The following is an 18106-nucleotide window of genomic DNA, read 5'->3' on the forward strand; positions in this document are numbered from 1 at the left end:
AAACGCAAACCGGATGGAATAGCATGCCGCTGCAAGATGCTGTGGTAGCCATGCTGGTTCAGTATGCCTTCAATTTTGAATAAATCCCCAGTGTCACCAGCAAAGCACCCCCACACCATCACACCTCCTCCTCCATGTTTCACGGTGGGAACCAGGCATGTAGAGTCCATCCGTTCACCTTTTCTGCGTTGCACAAAGACACGGTGGTTGGAACCAAAGATCTCAAATTTGGACTCATCAGACCAAAGCACAGATTTCCACTGGTCTAATGTCCATTCCTTGTGTTCTTTAGCCCAAACAAGTCTCTTCTGCTTGTTGCCTGTCCTTAGCAGTGGTTTCCTAGCAGATATTCTACCATGAAGGCCTGATTCACACAGTCTCCTGTTGTTCTAGAGATGTGTCTGCTGCTAGAACTCTGTGTGGCATTGACCTGGTCTCTAATGTGAGCTGCTGTTAACCTGCGATTTCTGAGGCTGGTGACTCGGATGAACTTATCTTCCGCAGCAGAGGTGTCTCTTGGTCTTCCTTTCCTGGGGCGGTCCGCATGTGAGCCAGTTTCTTTGTAGTGCTTGATGGTTTTTGTGACTGCACTTGGGGACACTTTCAAAGTTTTCCCAATTTTTCGGACAGACTGACCTTCATTTCTTAAAGTAATGATGGCCACTCGTTTTTCTTTACTTTTACTGGCACCAACCCCTCATCAGTCTGTTGTTCCATGCCCGTCCACAGCTTCTGCACGGTGTGGGGTTTGTCCCCCAAACAGATAAGTTTCAAAACTGCCTGCTGTCGTTTCCCCCTTGCTGTGCTGAAGTTGGTGGTGAAAGTGTTATGCTGACCGGATGATGAGGCGGTAGAGGATGAGGAAGCAGAGTAGGAGGATGAAGCAACAGGAGGCAAAGAGAAACGCCCTGCAATCCTCGGTGGTTGAAGGACATGCGCCAAACTGCTATCCGCCTCGGCCCAGCCACCACTGCATTTACCCAATGTGCTGTTAGGGAGATATAACGTCCCTGACCGTGCTTACTGGTTCACGTATCCGTAGTTAGGTGGACCTTGCCACAGATGGCATTGTGCAGTGCACACCTTATTTTGTCCCCCACTTGGTTGTGCAGGGAAGGGATGGCTCGCCTGGAAAAGTAGTGGCGGCTGGGCACAACGTACTGTGGGACAGCCACCGCCATCAGATTCTTAAAACTATCCGTGTCCACCAGACGGAATTACAGAATTTCAAAGGCCAGGAATTTGGAAATGCTGGCATTCAGGGCCAGGGATCGGGGGTGGGTAGGGGGTTACTTCCTCTTTCACCCCAGTGTTTGGGAGATAGACAGCTGAACGCTCCCATGGGACAATGTGGAGATGCCTGGTGACCGAGGTGGTGGCGTTGCTGGCACATCCTCTGTTTGCGGGGTGGCAGGTGCCACTGTCACTCCAGAGGGGGGGTGAAGAGGCAAAGACTGCAGCAAAAGAGGAAGCAGGAGGAGCCAGAGACCTTGCTTGTTTTTTAAGGTGTCTACTCCACTGCAGCTCAACTTAGATGCCTGGTTGTGCTTAGGTTTAGAATGTTTATGCCTCGCTCCAGGCTCTGATTGCACAGTGTGCAAACCACTCGTGTCTTGTCGTCAGCACATTGTCCGAAGAACTGCCACGCCAGGGAAATCCTTGGAGCTGGCCTTTTTTGTGTGCTCGGTCCCTTGGTGCGGTGGGCAGTAGCAGGCATACTGTCTAGGAGACGGCCTCTCTGCTTTTGCACCCTGCTCCCTCTTTGCTGTGCTGGTGGCTCTGTGCGACCACCGCCTCTTCCTCCGGACTACACAGGTCACTCGCATGACCTTGATTCCATCTGGGGTCGAGGACCTCATCGTCCTCCACATCATCTTCCACCCAGTCTTCACCCCTGCCCTCCTTGTCGGTCTGCACACTGCAGAAAGCCACAGCAGTTGGCACCTGTGTTTCGTCATCATCCGAGACGTGTTGCGGTGGTCCTCCCATGTACTCATCCTGAAACATAAGTGGTTGGGCATCGGTGCACTCAATTTCTTCCACTTCTGGGGCAGGGCTATGTGGATGGCCCTGGGAAACCCTGCTAGCAGAGTCATCAAAAAGCAGAAGAGACTGCTGCATGACTTGGGGCTCAGACTGCTTGGCTGATTTGCAAGGGTATGAGGTGAAAAACTGATGGCTATGGGCTGCAGGTGCCAACTCTGATCTTTCAGCAGGGGACTGGGTGGGAGACAATCTGAAGGAACTGGGGGCACTGTCAGCCACTCAATCTACTATCGCCTGTACTTGTTTTGGCCTCACCATTTGTAGAGCGGCATTCAGGCCTACCAAATAATGCTGAAGGTTCTGTCGCCTACTCGCACCTGAGGAAGGTGTTTCACTTGTGCATTTAGCTGGCACAGATCGACCATGTCCTCTACCTACAACAGGAGCTCCACCAACACCAGCAGCACCACATCCCGTCCCGTCCCTTATTTGACGCTCTCCTCGTTTTTTGCGGTCACCCACCGAAGTAACAGACGTTTCTACAAAATTTTACTAAGCAGGGGTTTTTCAACAGCAAAAATGGGTTAATTTCACCCACCAATGGAAAAGACGAATTTTAGAAATTTAAGTCCCTGTCACCTATGCAGAGCAGGGGTTTTTAAACTGCAAAAATGGGTTAATGTCACCCAATAATGTAATAGACAAATTTTTTTACAATTATTTCCCTGTCTGCTATGTAGAGCAGGGGTATAAAACAGCCAAAAAAGGCTTAATGTCACCCAACAATGTAACAGATAAATTTTTTAAAATTATTTCCCTGTCTGCTATGTAGAGCAGGGGTATAAAACAGCCAACAATGCAAATATGTCAACCCCTGAACTCACAGACGGATTAACTATATTATTGTCCCTGGCACATATGCAGGTACAGGTGTACTTCACACAAAAATTATTTTGTCGCCCACCTAACTAACAGACGGATTAAGTATTAAATTATTAATATTTATTTTAGATGTTGCATTGCGCCCACCAAAAAATTGCTGTAGGAAGGTGAGCCACAGAATGAACAGACAGATAAATTATCTTTCTGTGTCCGGGGTGTAAAAATAGTGTATTGCACATGTGCCCTGGCTGTACAATTGTGTACCTGGCCTATGTTGGTGCAGGAACCCACCCTCCGAGCCACTTGTGAATGACTGGCCTGATAACCGTGGAAATGTCACCCACCAATCCTACAGATTGATTTAATGTATTTATTTGCCTGGCTCTCAGATATGCAGCGCAGGCTGCAAAGGTACTTTATGGAAAAAAAAAATATATATATATATATATATATACTGATTATATTTCACTATTAGCTTTGCAGCACAGGCCGCAAAGGTACTTCATGGAAAAAAATATATGATTTTTTTCACCCACAGTGAAACAGATGGATTTACTAATTTGTTTCACTACCAGATTTGCAGAACGGGCCGCAAAGGTACTTTTTGGCCCACAATGTCCCAGTTGTATCCACTGATTACATTTCACTATCAGATTTGCAGTGCAGGCCGCAAAGGTACTTTATGGGGGAAAAAACTTACTTTATGGAAAAATAAAATGATTTCTTCACCCACAGTGAAACAGATGGATTTACTGATTATATTTCACTATCAGATTTGCAGTGCAGGCCGCAAAGGTACATTATGGAAAAAAAATATGATTTTCTTCACCCACAATGGTCACCACTGAGGAAGAAGTCAGTACCTTTTGGGACTTCGAAACACGTCTGGGAGGAATCTGGACCCCACAATACCACCATTCTTGCGTACGTAGAACATTTCTGCCTGTACCTCCTTATCAGCAATTATCTGAGAGACAGATTAGTCCCATACAGAAATCAGTGCTCGTTGTACTTCCTGGAGCGATACAGTTCCATTCCCATCTTGACTGGAGCAAGCCAGGACTAGAACATGAGGGACGCCGAAGGAGCGGAGACCAAACGAACAAGCCGCACTTCGATGTTGGAGGTAAGGGATAAATAAAGCTCGAAAATAGGTGGGACGCCACCTAGAGCTAAATTCCCGAATAAGTTACACTTTCGAGTAATCTGCGAACTGGTGCATTGAATTCCTAGTATGAAATATTGACTCTTTCAGCCGCTCGAATTAATAATCGAACCGAAAATTACACAAGTATACTATACTACCAGCATTTGGCGATTATATTAACCGAATATTTGGTGATGATCAAATTAATAACTTTTTTGGGCGAATAATCGATAATCAGATTATATCGTAGTGGACATGCCAAGCGTCTATATGCTGTCTGACTTATGTGTCAATTAGTTATTCTATACCTCAAGTGATTTATTTATTTTTATGATGTTTTATCCATTTGTTTCTTAATTTCTGTACAATTTACGTATCTTGTATGATCTTTTAATTATTATGTTTTAAATATTATGATATATGAATTGGTTGAATTCAAATAAAGTCGAATGTTTAAGCAGTCCTCCAGGTATACGAGTGCCATATCTTTTACTACTATGTTCTGATATCAGATTCTTTCCTAATCTCTCCCTCACAGCAGCAGCATCCTATCCCTACACTAGTAAGAGCTGAGTGATGTGCGGAATTATTACTTTACTAGGAGAGTAGTGAATGCATGGAATAGCCTTCCTGCAGAAGTGGTAGCTGCAAATACAGTGAAGAAGTTTAAGCATGCATGGGATAGGCATAAGGCCATCCTTCATATAAGATAGGGCCAGGGGCTATTTATAGTATTCAGTGAATTGGGCAGACTAGATGGGCCAAATGGTTCTTATCTGCCGACCCACTCTATATTTCTATGTGACTCCAGCTTATATAGAGGCTGGATCACACGCTTCACTGGCCAATCACAGCCATGCCATTAGTAGGCATGGCTGTGAGGGCTTCTAAGGGCACACTATTTAAACGCTTGTTGATTGGCTGCCCTCCAGCCTTTCAAAAAGCATCATTAAATCGCTGAACACCGAACTCGAATTTTTATGAAAATGTTCGGGTCCGGGTACAAAAAACACTAAAGTTCGGTACGAACCCGAATGTGACGAAACCAACCTCGCCACGGTGTTTTGGAGGGGGCTGGTTGCTAGCCTCTTGCCTCAGGATTATGGCCCATACTAACTTTAAAGAAAACAGGCCGCCCGCACAGCTTATATCTGTCTTTGGAATTGTGTTTTATGTTACTATGCGTTCGGTTAAATTGTATGTTATGTGAGGGCACCCAGATAGCTAATATTATTGTATTCGTGTATTCTGAGTGCCATTCACCTAATGATATGCACTCAGACTTGAGCTATCTGGGGATATGTTAAATGTCTGTGTTTGCTGTGGGGGTGTGCCATTGTGTGTTTGGGTGGTGATTCCTGTCCTGTTGTCTCCACGTGTGTATTGGTGTTTTCCCTTTGTCCTGAGACATAATTGGATTGCTCCTCGGGTGTCGCCAGGCAGAGAGGAGGAAACCATGATGCATTGTGGGGATGTGTTGTGTCTGTGTATCCTGAATTTCTGCATATCTGTCCTGTGTCGCAGTCTCCATTCTAGTCCCCTAAGGGCGTGGCCACCGGATGGGGACCTGCATAAATACGGGCGGGTAGCCCTCAATAAAGAGTTCCTGTTTTATCCTTCATCATGCTGAGACTGGTGTTTGGATAACTGATCAAACTGGGGGATTGCTATACGCTGAAGATTTGCTATACTCCCCTGGCATAACTACTAGCTCTTGTAAGAGCTGTTCCTGCTCTCTGGCTGTAGGAGAGGTTCACCCACTGGAGCCTGGAGCCTTGTCGTAGGTCCAGCGTGGGTGGAGGACGGTGAGACCCCAACCAAGCTGCGGCGGTTCGTGGGGTCTGCAGGGCGTACGGTGTCAAGTGGGGTGCTTGGAGTCCTCGGAAAGCACTAGGAGCATCTATCGACGGAGGTACCCGGTCGGGGTGCTAGGCGTTCCGTTACTTTGGTGGCAAGCAGTGGGATGGCGTCCTAGTGTGAGGAGAAGCAGCTCGGAGACACCGTTCGTGGAGTATATTGAGGGCAACGCTAGTATCCGTACAGCGCCCCTGGCTACAGCAGGATGGAATCGGCTAGTCTTCGAACAGCGTTCCACTACGAGGAGGATGATGACCCGGACTGGAGGGATGCAGTCCGGAAAGGCGTCTGGCACGAGGCCCTGGAAGATGTACAGCGTCGGCGGGGCGAGTGTCTCCCCTGCGAGTGGCCCTGCGAATGCCCCTTCTGGGAGAGGAGCCCCTGAATGAGTGGGTGACAGAACTGGAGAGCCTGGTATGGAAGGAGTTTTGGCTAGATGACGCCTACCAGGCACTCTGGTGGTATGTGATTCGGCACTCTCCCTGGATGGCTGAGCACGACAGACCCGAGGGTGAGGATTATGATGGCCCTGGCCTGTTGTTTGAGGCCTTCGCAGAACCGGAGTTCGGAGATGCTGGAGGGTCCCGGTTCTGGGATATCTATGACTACAGAGAGGCTATGCATGATTGGGCTACAGCGAGAGAGGTGAGACAAGACCTGGCATCTCTAGTCACAAAGGAGTGGGAGCTGGAGCAGGACTACCAATACTTCTTCAGCTCAATTCGGTCCCAATATACACTGCCAGAGAGCTGGGTGGCAGTCCCAGACCTACAACCCTACAGCTGGGAAGACCCGACTGAAGTATCCCCTGCTTCAGTACCAGCTACAGAGGTAGGGGTCCTCATAGACTGGTCCTGTGAGGAACCACAACAGGCAGGTGGAGAAGGGACCGAGGGCTCTCCACCGGGATGCTGGGATGCTGGCCCAGACCCTCAGCGGCAGCCGGAGTTGCCAGGTGTGGACGCAGGTGATCCTGACTCGCAAATGTTGAGGGACCTCACAGACTGGTCCTGGGAGGACCCACAGATGGCAGGTGGAGATGGGACAGAGGTCTCTCTACTGGCCTTACAGGGATGCTGGGCCGCCTGCCCAGATCTCCAGCGGCAGTGCATATCACAGGGAGAGGAGACAACCGGTCTCTCTCCCCAGCGGCAACCTGAGTTCCAGGGGGAGGAGATGCGGGGTCCCTCTGCCTTACAGCAACCAGAGTCCTGGGGAGGAGAGGCAACCGGCCTCACCTTCCACCAGCAGCCGGAGATACCGGGAAAAGGGGAACACAAGCCCCTCTGCATGGGCGCAGATGAGACCGCGGGCTCGGTGCCAGTCCTACAGGGATGCTGGACAGTCGGTCCAGATCCCCATCCATCTCCGCAGGGATACCAGGAGGAGGAGGTAAGCGAGCCCTCCCCTTCCCAGCTACTTCCCAACAGAGTTCTGGGGGCAGGGGATGAGCCTGCGCTACCCACTGATTTCTTCCCAGCGGAAGAGCTGGCATCTGGGCAGAGCGCAGTCGGCCTCTGCCCTCCCCTATCCTCTACTCCAGAGCCGGACTTCCTACAGGCTACCCCAGCGGAAGAGCTGGCCTCTGGGCAGAGCGCAGTCGGCCTCTGCCCTCCCCTATCCTCTTCTTCAGAGCCGGACTCCCCACAAGCGACCCCAGCGGAAGAGCTGGCATCTGGGCAGAGCGCAGTCGGCCTCTGCCCACCAAGTACCTACAGCTCCAAGCTGGAGAACCACAAGGCAGCAAGGAGTCGCAGATGCCCACTCAGCAGCTGGGGACATACGGAACAGAGCCAGGCCCCAAAATTCAACAGGTCCAGTATGGGGTTGTGGTTGGACTGCCAGACTAACTCAGGTATCTGGTTAGTCTTCCCTGCAAGGGGGAGATGTGTGACGAAACCAACCTCGCAACGGTGTTTTGGAGGGGGCTGGTTGCTAGCCTCTTGCCTCAGGATTATGGCCCATACTAACTTTAAAGAAAACAGGCCGCCCGCACAGCTTATATCTGTCTTTGGAATTGTGTTTTATGTTACTATGCGTTCGGTTAAATTGTATGTTATGTGAGGGCACCCAGATAGCTAATATTATTGTATTCGTGTATTCTGAGTGCCATTCACCTAATGATATGCACTCAGACTTGAGCTATCTGGGGATATGTTAAATGTCTGTGTTTGCTGTGGGGGTGTGCCATTGTGTGTTTGGGTGGTGATTCCTGTCCTGTTGTCTCCACGTGTGTATTGGTGTTTTCCCTTTGTCCTGAGACATAATTGGATTGCTCCTCGGGTGTCGCCAGGCAGAGAGGAGGAAACCATGATGCATTGTGGGGATGTGTTGTGTCTGTGTATCCTGAATTTCTGCATATCTGTCCTGTGTCGCAGTCTCCAGTCTGGTCCCCTAAGGGCGTGGCCACCAGATGGGGACCTGCATAAATACGGGCGGGTAGCCCTCAATAAAGAGTTCCTGTTTTATCCTTCATCATGCTGAGACTGGTGTTTGGATAACTGATCAAACTGGGGGATTGCTATACGCTGAAGATTTGCTATACTCCCCTGGCATAACTACTAGCTCTTGTAAGAGCTGTTCCTGCTCTCTGGCTGTAGGAGAGGTTCACCCACTGGAGCCTGGAGCCTTGTCGTAGGTCCAGCGTGGGTGGAGGACGGTGAGACCCCAACCAAGCTGCGGCGGTTCGTGGGGTCTGCAGGGCGTACGGTGTCAAGTGGGGTGCTTGGAGTCCTCGGAAAGCACTAGGAGCATCTATCGACGGAGGTACCCGGTCGGGGTGCTAGGTGTTCCGTTACACCGAACTTTACAGTTCAGGTTCACTCAACCCTAACCACAATTATAAAGTTTTTGTTATGTCTTAATACTTTAAAAAAAATTAACTTAAAATTATTATTTGCATTGCAATATTCTGACACTATGGGGCTATGTTAAGGCTCTTTTTTTGCAGTGTGATCTGTAGTTGTTGAAACTATTTTGAATTTTTATGACTTTTATAACCACTTTTTATTTAATCTTTTGGGAGGCGAAGCAACCAAAACAAGGTGATTTTTGTTGTTGTATGGCATTCAACATACAGGATAAACACTTTGGGGAGATAGACTGTTTGTATAATGTCTCAATAGCTGTTATTTGGGCTAGCAGAGAATGGAGTACTTTCTGCCTCTCACTAGCGTAATCAGAGCACAAACACTTTGGGGGAAATTTATCAAACTGGTGTAAAGTAGAGCTGGCTTATTTGCGCATAGCAACCAATCAGATTCCACCTTTCATTTTTCAAAGGTGCTGTCAAAAATGAAAGGTGATTGGGTGCTATGCACACCAGTTTAATAAATTACATTGTTTTATCTTTATTTTTAAGTTTTAACCATGCTTCTGTACAGTGAAATAATACACTAATCAAAGAAAATTGACATTGTACATAAGTCGGTTATGTCACAGAAGCTCCAATCTAAATAACAGAAAAGAAGTACAAAACAAGGAAAAACTAAGATCTAATCAGAGCTGTTCACAAATCTAAACCAGAGCTCACAGAAAATGAAACATATTCCTTCTCCAGGTGGAAACTAATCAGTGGAATCTTGCTCAGTCTACATTTGTCTGTCCTCAATCCAAGACTTCCGGGATTTCTCAAATCTATCATTGGTGTGATTTTTATATGCCAATATCCGTTGTCAACAAGTCTTATCTAATCTCAAGGCTACCTCGTTAAGGGTGGGACTATCTGGTGATTTCCAGTCTTGTTTAATAGCCAATTTGGTAGCTAAAAATAAGTGAGCCCCAATCACTCTGCCCATAAGCAGGATGAAGTCTATATCTATAAATAGAAGTGCAAGTGAAGGGGTAAGGCTTTAGGCCTCTTTCACCTAAGCGAGTTTTCCGCACGGGTGCAATGCGTAACGTGAATGCATAGCACACGCACTGAATCCTGGCCCATTTATTTCAATGGGTCTGTGTACATGAGCGTTTTTTTTCACGCTTCAGTTCTGTGTTGCGTGAAAAACAGCCCTGCACCCATAGAAGTGAATGAGGCTTTAGTGAAAAACGCACTGCATCCGGAAGCAAGTGCGGATACAATGCATTTTTCACTGATGGTTGCTAAGAGATGTTGTTTGTAAACCTTCAGTTTTTTTATCACGCGCATGAAAAACACATCAAAACGTGGAAAACAAACAAAAAACTGAACGCAATTGCAGACAAAACTGACTGAACTTGCTTGCAAAATGGTGCGAGTTTTACTGAACACACCCTGAATGCATAAGGATCTAATCCATCACGCTTCTGTGAAAGAGGCCTTGTTGGTTTGTGGGTGAAGAAACACTTCTCGACACAAGTTTGTAAGTGTGGGACATTCCCATAGAATATGAAGCAAGGACCCTTGACTCACGCATCCTCTCCAGCACTCCAATGAAAAGGATAAACACTTTTATATTTTAACTATTTGGGTGAAAAAGTGATAGCAATTATATATTCTAGTTTTTTTATAAATAAAAAAATGTGATAAGGGGGAAATTAAATTTTTAAGTCTTGGGTTTTTCATACATTTAACAACCTTTTGTTTGTACTTTTTTTTATTTCTAGCCCCCCTAAGAGAATTGAAAATGCGATCGTTAGATCACTTATACCATAGACTGCAATAGCACACTGTTGGTGGTTCCCTTGACCTAATTTTGGGTGAGCAATTTAGAAGTTGGAGGGAGCTTCCTCTCTCCAAATGACTGCGCAGATGCCGTGGTTGCAATTGACCATAGCATCTGAGACGTTAAATTTCCATGAAGGAAGTTATCTATGATCACAGACAACACTGGCAGATGTTTGCTATACAAAACAGCAGACACTTGCTGGCTATGGCACCTGCAGTGCTGCTGAGTGAGTGCCATCTTCAGAGACCCAACATGACTCAATGTTGGGAAGGGGTTTAACTACAGATCTGTCCTTTATATCTTATTGCACAACTCATTTCAATATCTTGAAGCTAGAAAAAAAGGACACATATTGAGTAAGGCCTCATGGAAACGACCGCTCGGGTGCGGAACTATTCAATTCAATGGGGCCGCAAAAGATGCGGACAGCACTCCGTGTGCTGTCCGCATCCGTTGCACCATTCCGTTGCCCCGCAAAAAAAATATAGCATGTCCTATTCTTGTCCGTTTTGCGGACAAGAATAGGCATTTCTACAATAGGCGAATTGCGGAAGGCACACGGACGGCTTCCGTTATTTGCAGATCCGCGGTTTGCAACGGTCGTGTGCATGAGACCTAAAGGTAAAGAAGGACACATTTGTAATGTATGGTTACAAAGAAGCTGTTAAAAACACCATGAAAAATGCTGAAATAACTAACTATCCTCTGTATAGGTTATCAGTATCTGATCGGTGGGGGTCCAACACCTGGAAACTTTGCCTGTTTTAAGAAGGCAGCGGCGCTCGCTACCTTCTCGTAGCTTACCAAGCACAGCACTGTACCATAGGTGTGCGCAGCCTATTGCATTAGGGTGTGCACCCTAAAGCACAAACACACACGCCGCGCACGTCTGTATGTATCCTCTTGCACAGTCTGCTGTGTGGGCGCGCACAGTGTGAGGTCACAGCGCGGCCTCACACTGTGCACAGCCTTCACAGTGGAGCGCCGAGGACCAGGAAGAGGTGAGTATAGCGCTTTCAGCGCTTCCGGGCCCTACTTACAAGCGAGGCGGCAGTGCAGCACGGAGGTGATAGAACCTCAAGTCGGCTTGATTAGGGGGTGCCCAGGCACACCCGACACACCCTGTGCGCACGCCTATGCACCGTACATTGTATAGCAGCTGTGCTTGGCATTGCAGCTCAGCCCCATTCACTTGGATGGGGCTGAGACACGCCTAGGCCATTCTGCTCCAAAAGCAGTGGCCGCTGCCCCCCCCATGTAGTCCCCCAACTGAGCAGCTCGGGGGGGGGGGGGGGCAGCGGCCACAGGGCACAGGGAGATGAGCGCTTCCATTGCGCTCATCTCCATAGTCATCTGTATCGCCGTCGTCCGGAAGAGGCCTGCATCGCTGATATGGAGGTAAGTATAAGTGTTTTTTTATATTTTTTATATGTACAATAGTGTTACAAGCACGTTAGGGGGGCTCTTACTGGCACATGGAGGGACTCTTGTTACTGGTACATGATGGGGGGCTCCTATTACTGGCACATGGGGGCTCTTGTTACTGGCACATGGTGGGGCTCTTGTTACTGGCACATGGGAGGGCTCTTGTTACTGGCACATGGTGGGGCTCTTGTTACTGGCATATGATGGGGGGCTCTTGTTACTGGCACATGATGGGGGTGCTCTTATTACTGGCATATGATGGTGGGGCTTTTGTTACTGTCACGTGATGGGGGGCTCTTGTTACTGGCACATTATTGGGGGCACTTATTACTGGCACATAATGGGGGGGGCTCTTGTTACTGGCACATTATTGGGGGCACTTCTTACTGGCACATTATTGGTGGGCACTATAGGAGCATCTACTGAGGCCACAAAGAAGGGATATTTTATATGGGGGGCTCTGTACAGTAGCATTTTATACTGGGACACATTATGGTGGGTACTATGGGGAAGAGGGGAGAGGAGTACTATGGAGTCATCTATGGGGAGCACTAAGAAGGGGTATTTTATACTTGCAAATTATGGGGGACACTGAGGGAATCTACTGGGGCACTATATATGGGGCATTTTATACTGGTACATTATGGGGGGCACTAGGAGGAAGGGGGAGATGAGCACTATGGGGTATTTACTGGGGGCACTATATAGGGGTATTTTATACTGGCACATTATGGGGGCACTATTGGGACATTAGCTCACCTGGGGGCATTACAAGGGGGTCTTTTTTGCACTGTCACATTATAAGGAGAATTATTTATACTGGGGGGCATTATAGTGGGCTTTATTACTCCTCCATGATATGACCCCCTAGTAGCAGCACCAGCCTCTCCCTGCTCTGCGACCTCACTGCCCCTTCTCCAAATCCTTATTATGAAATCTTTCTCATTAGGATAAAACACAACATCAGCTCCACCAAGCCCCCCAGCCAAAGTGTTGTCTGAGATCCCCAAGGGCCGAGCCAAGTAACTGTAAGTTTTCATATAAAATATGTTTATGTTATACACATATAGCATCCACTGTGCCACACAATATACAGTATACCGCTATACTGTGTAGTCTGTTCTATAAGCACCATTGTTTTGTGGCGGCGGACAGAAAATAATCTGGAAGTGCCCCTCCCGAAGCCCAGGCTCTGGATCCGCCACTGGTCTGGACCGCTCAAAGCAGTGTACATTTCTTCTAAACTGTAATCCATATCCTCTGACCTGTATAAATCAGCACTCGCTACAACTAACAGGCAGTGCCTGTAGGCTGTAGCCTGGCCCTGTTACCGAAGCTAGCCGAGTGGTGTAAGGTTAAGGTACTAGTAGAGATGAGCAGCCGCTGAATCCTGATTTAAAGTTAAAGTTACTGCAGGATATGGATTACAGTTTAGAAATGTCAAATGTACACTCCTGTGAGCGGAGGGAAGGTTGATCTGTGGATGACACTGTTATAGGGAGGGGGATCTGTGGATGACACTGCTAGGGGAGGAGATCTGTGGATGACACTGTCATGGGGTGGATCTGTGGATGACACATATAGCATAAGATGCTATATATGGTATGTGTCATCAACAGATCCCCCTCCATAACAGTGTCATCCACAGACCCCCCCCCCCCCCCCTAGCTGTGTCATCCACAGATTCCCCTCCCTATAACAGTGTCATCCACAGATACCCCTCCCTATAACAGTGTCATCCACAGGCAACTAGAACATGTTGAAATCTGAGTGACTGTGGTTTAAAACAAAAAAAAAAAAACACAGACAGCAGGACTTTTCTTCCCTGTTGCGGTTTTAGGTATTGGGTAAAGTATCGCAGCATTTCTAAGCGTACTTGTGTAAATGTAGCGTTGTTATAGCTGCCCCCGCTACTTTTGTCCTGGCCCCCAGTGTGCCCCCCAAAATCTGAAAGCTAGAGACACCACTGTCCAGAAGATAGGTCATCAGTAAAAAAAAAATCTCTGAAATACCCTTTTAACTTTTGAGTCACTGACCTCAATGTAAAAAAATTATACCACTCGGTATGGTGCATAGAAGTCTATAGCTACATTTGGCATGTACACGTTGGATAAGCATTGTTAACATACCTGTATATAATTTGTGTGTTAATGCAGTCTCCAGGAAAATCAGTTTTGGCAGGAATGCCCGCCTACCTGAGTCCTTGCGAGCCATTTTCCAAAGGAATAAAACAGCTTTTTCTGGAGATTGCATTAACACACAAATTACAAATATGTTATCAATGCTTACCCAAAGTTCTGATGGCCATTACCTTTAGTTATATTAACAAAAAATAAGTGACAGATTCCCTTTAGGGTCCATTCACACGTCCGTGTGTGTTTTGTAGATCCACGGATCCGTGGATCTGCAAAACACAGACATCGCTGGCACTTAAAGGGCTTCTGTCAGCCCATTATTTGCTAATGTTAGCTGAGTGCAATCATACATGTCCTACCTTTGTCTGTGGCTTATTTCTTGTAAAAATCATACTTTTATCATATGCAAATGTCTTCCCTACCAGCAAGTTGGACTTCTTACTTGCTGGTAGCCGCCGCATCTGCCGCTTCTAGACGCGTCCCATCTCCTCTTGATAGACGGGGCCAGTGAGCGCTCTACTCCTCCCGCTGGCCCCATCTGCTGCTAAATTCCCACGCCTGCGCCATAACGTTCCTTGATCGGCGAAGGCGCACTGAGTGAAGAAAGCGTGCTTGCCAGCTCCTTCCTCAGTGCGCCTGCGCTGATTACGTCACACTAGACCCGGAAGAGAAGACTGCCGATTATCGCTGATGCCGGCAGTCAAAGGTAGGACATGTATGATTGCACTCAGCTGACATTAGCAAATAGCTAATGTCGGCTAATGAAAATTGCAAAATGGGGGGTGACAGAAGCCCTTTAATAGAAAATTCAATTGCGGACAAGAATAGGACATGTTCTATTTTTTTTCGGGAATGGAATTGCGGACCCGGAAGTGTGGATCTGCAATTCCGGATCCGGGCAGCACATCGTGCTGCCCCATAGAAATGAATGGGTCTGCAATTCCGTTCCGCAACGAAATTGCAGACGTGTCAATGAACCCTTAAAGTGACGAGACATTTTTTGGACAGGCCATAAAAAAAGTCAGTGATTTTTTTGAGGCTGGTCGTACTTTGCTGGATTAGTGTCTGTCCATGATTTTTGGGATAAGTTGCCCAGAAAAAAAGAAAAATTCTGGTTGGCAACCCTGGTGAGGATGCCTAAAGAGGTACCCTATTGCCACTGAATTCTATTGTAAACAGACAAAAAGGAGCCCACATCATTCTTTGTCAGCTGTGGTGTTTTAATAGAAAAGTTGAGCAAAAAAAATAAAGAATTTCAACTTGATGCAAACTGTGATCTGAACAGAGCATAAAATACAAATTAAAGGCAGCGCTCACTAATAGTACATACATCTTCCACTGCATAAATTAGATTCACCTACATGAGATACATTGCTAGGAGATGCTGTCCAGAAAAAACGTTAGGCTAGGACTTAGGGTACTTTCACACTAGCGTTATTCTTTTCCGGTATTGAATTCCGTCACAGGGGCTCAATACTGGAAAAAACGCTTGTTTTATCCTAATGCATTCTGAATAGAAAGCATTCCGTTCATTATGCATCAGGATGTCTTCAGTTCAGTCAGCATGCTATTTTCTCTGGCCAAAATTCCGGAACACTTGCCGGAATGCCGGATCTTAAATGCCGGCATTAATTCCCATTGAAATGTATTAATGCCGGATCTGGTACCAAATGTTCCGGAAAACCGGATCCAGTTTCCCGGTCTGTGCGTACCTTTAAAAATGTGGAAAAATAAATACCAGATCCGTTCTTCAATGCATTTGTCAGACGGATCCGCATCCGGATCCGTCTACAAATGATATCCATTTGTGACGGAACTGCCTGCCGGATCCTCACAACGCAAGTGTGAAAGTACCCTAATGTTTGCCTATGGACACCTAGATAAACATGTTTTATGAATGATTCCAAATAATTTTGAACACTGGGGGAGATTTATCAAACTGGTCTAAAGTAGAACTGGCTCAGTTTCCCATAGCAACCAATGAGATTCCACCTTTTATTTTCCAAAGGAGTTCTGAGTAATGAAAGGTGGAATCTGATTGGTTGCTATGGGCAACTATGCCAGTTCTACTTTAGACTAGTTTGATAAATCTCCCCATTATGTTTACATGCTGTTAAGTGAAGATCTAATATTGTTATGTCTTTGTACAATAGTAACTATGAAGGAACTGGTGTTTTGGGGGCTTCCTATGTCTCTTTCAGCCATATTATTCCCTGGCTCAGTTGCACAGCTAGATGCATTTCACTCAGAAGCAGCAGGTGTCTCCCTTCTGCCAGCACTGTATGCAATGACCTCACTTCCTGTACTTTCTCAGAAAGCTGATATAGTGATATATTTTATAGTGTTTGTTTACAAAGGAAGCATAATACAGTGTGTCAAAAACTGCAGTAATGAAAAAGACATATGTACATACAGCCTAAATAAACAAAATAGCTTGAAAGCTGTGCTTTGGACACAAAGGTTTTTGGTTACCTGGTGATATGAGAGTCTGGTGATTCTCCATAATAATGTGCTCATACTGATCCTTGTGTCCTTCTAAATACTCCCACTCCTCCATGGAGAAATAGACGGTGACATCCTGATATCTTATTGGAATCTGAAACACACAAAGACACAAAAGCAGTAAGGGTATAGCTGCATGGTGACACTAGTTATGGTGACAGCTGAAGTGGCCAGGACTGCAGGGGACATCACACTGTAGCTGTAGAAGCAGGATGGTTATTTTGATGAACTGTCTGCCATCTAAGCTGCTCTGACCTAGCTGTTAGGAGCTAGTTCCACCAAGCATGAGCAGCTACCACAGTTTCTTTGTCCACTATCCAGACACAGGTGGCACCTTCATTACACATTTCCAGGCGCTTAGCAGAAGGTAATTTTGTGTCATGTTGCCCATTACATATAATGCCATTGACAACAAGCTACCATTGCCTTTGTTTACAGTGGTGAATGATAAACCCGGACTGCTATGGACTGGAACTATATTGTCTTCAGCAACAAATCCAGGTTCTGTTAGGCAGGGGCGGAATGGAAACCTAAAGTGGCCCTTGAAAAAAAAAAGTAAAAGTGGCCCCTATGTTGTTGATTCTAATTAATTGAAGGTAGGGCAACACAAGTAGGTGGGGTCAGCAGCACTATAACGCAAAATACCATCCCATCAGAACCACATACCACAATGCTAGGGTGGCCAGACGCCCGGTTTCAGGCCAGACAGTCCGGCTTTCAGACTTCCTGTACTCCGTCCGGCTCAGGGCCTGGACGGACACAGGGATGTTCTTTTGAACAGATCACGCTCAGACAGCAACACTGTGCTGTCTGAAGGTGAGCTGCAGGGGAAGTCAGCCTCCCTCCCACCCAATCATTTTTTAAATCCCTGTCGGCTGCGGAGTGGGAGGGGCGTGGCCTAACTGGGTTGGGGCGTGGCTTAGTAAGACCAGGGGGCAGGGTTTTTAAGGCCGTATTTTGAGGTTGGCCTGAATGGCCACCCTACACAGTGCAGCACCACATACTGCCCCAAAAGCTGTCCTTCTGTGGTGGCCATTAATAGATGCTATTTTCTGCCTTCCTCCTTCAGTTCTCTCCAATTATAATATGGAACAGGGGACTTAAGAGGTGAGATGCCGACCACAGCAGTTGAATTCAGGAGGGTATGTGTGGTTCCTGGCCTTGTACATGAGTAACTGACTCTCACAGCTTTAACCCTTTCACACCCAGCCCCATACTTGTACGGCGCTGGGCGGGTGTTTAAAGATGGTGCCGGCTCCTGCCCGCTGCGGGTGCCATAGCCACGGGTGGCCGCCTGCTTATTTTAGCAGGCACCCGCGGCTCATGTCCGCAAACAGCAGTAATGCCGATCGCGGACATTTAAACCCTCAGATGCCCTGGGCAATCCTGACCACGGCATCTGAGCGCGCTGAAACAGAAAGTGCGCACTTTCGGTTGTGCTCCAGTTCCCCAGTGTGGCGATCGGAGGAGCCGGAGCGTGTATGCAGCAGCCCCTGTCTTTATGAATGACAGGAGGCTGCTGCATAGTA

General features: G+C 47.1%; 1 protein-coding gene across 1 annotated transcript in view; it reads right to left on the bottom strand.

The window, feature by feature from the left end:
• The window catches only part of LOC122941337 (gastrula zinc finger protein XlCGF57.1-like), a 68151-nt gene that overhangs the window by 22676 nt on the left and 27369 nt on the right, over positions 1 to 18106 (bottom strand). The window contains exon 4 of the mRNA XM_044298479.1: positions 16548 to 16671. Within this exon, the coding sequence (XP_044154414.1) occupies positions 16548 to 16671 (124 nt within the window). The remainder of the gene's footprint in view (positions 1 to 16547; positions 16672 to 18106) is intronic.

This window comes from Bufo gargarizans, chromosome 6 (assembly GCF_014858855.1).
Source record: "Bufo gargarizans isolate SCDJY-AF-19 chromosome 6, ASM1485885v1, whole genome shotgun sequence".
Taxonomy (NCBI): Eukaryota; Metazoa; Chordata; class Amphibia; order Anura; family Bufonidae; genus Bufo; species Bufo gargarizans.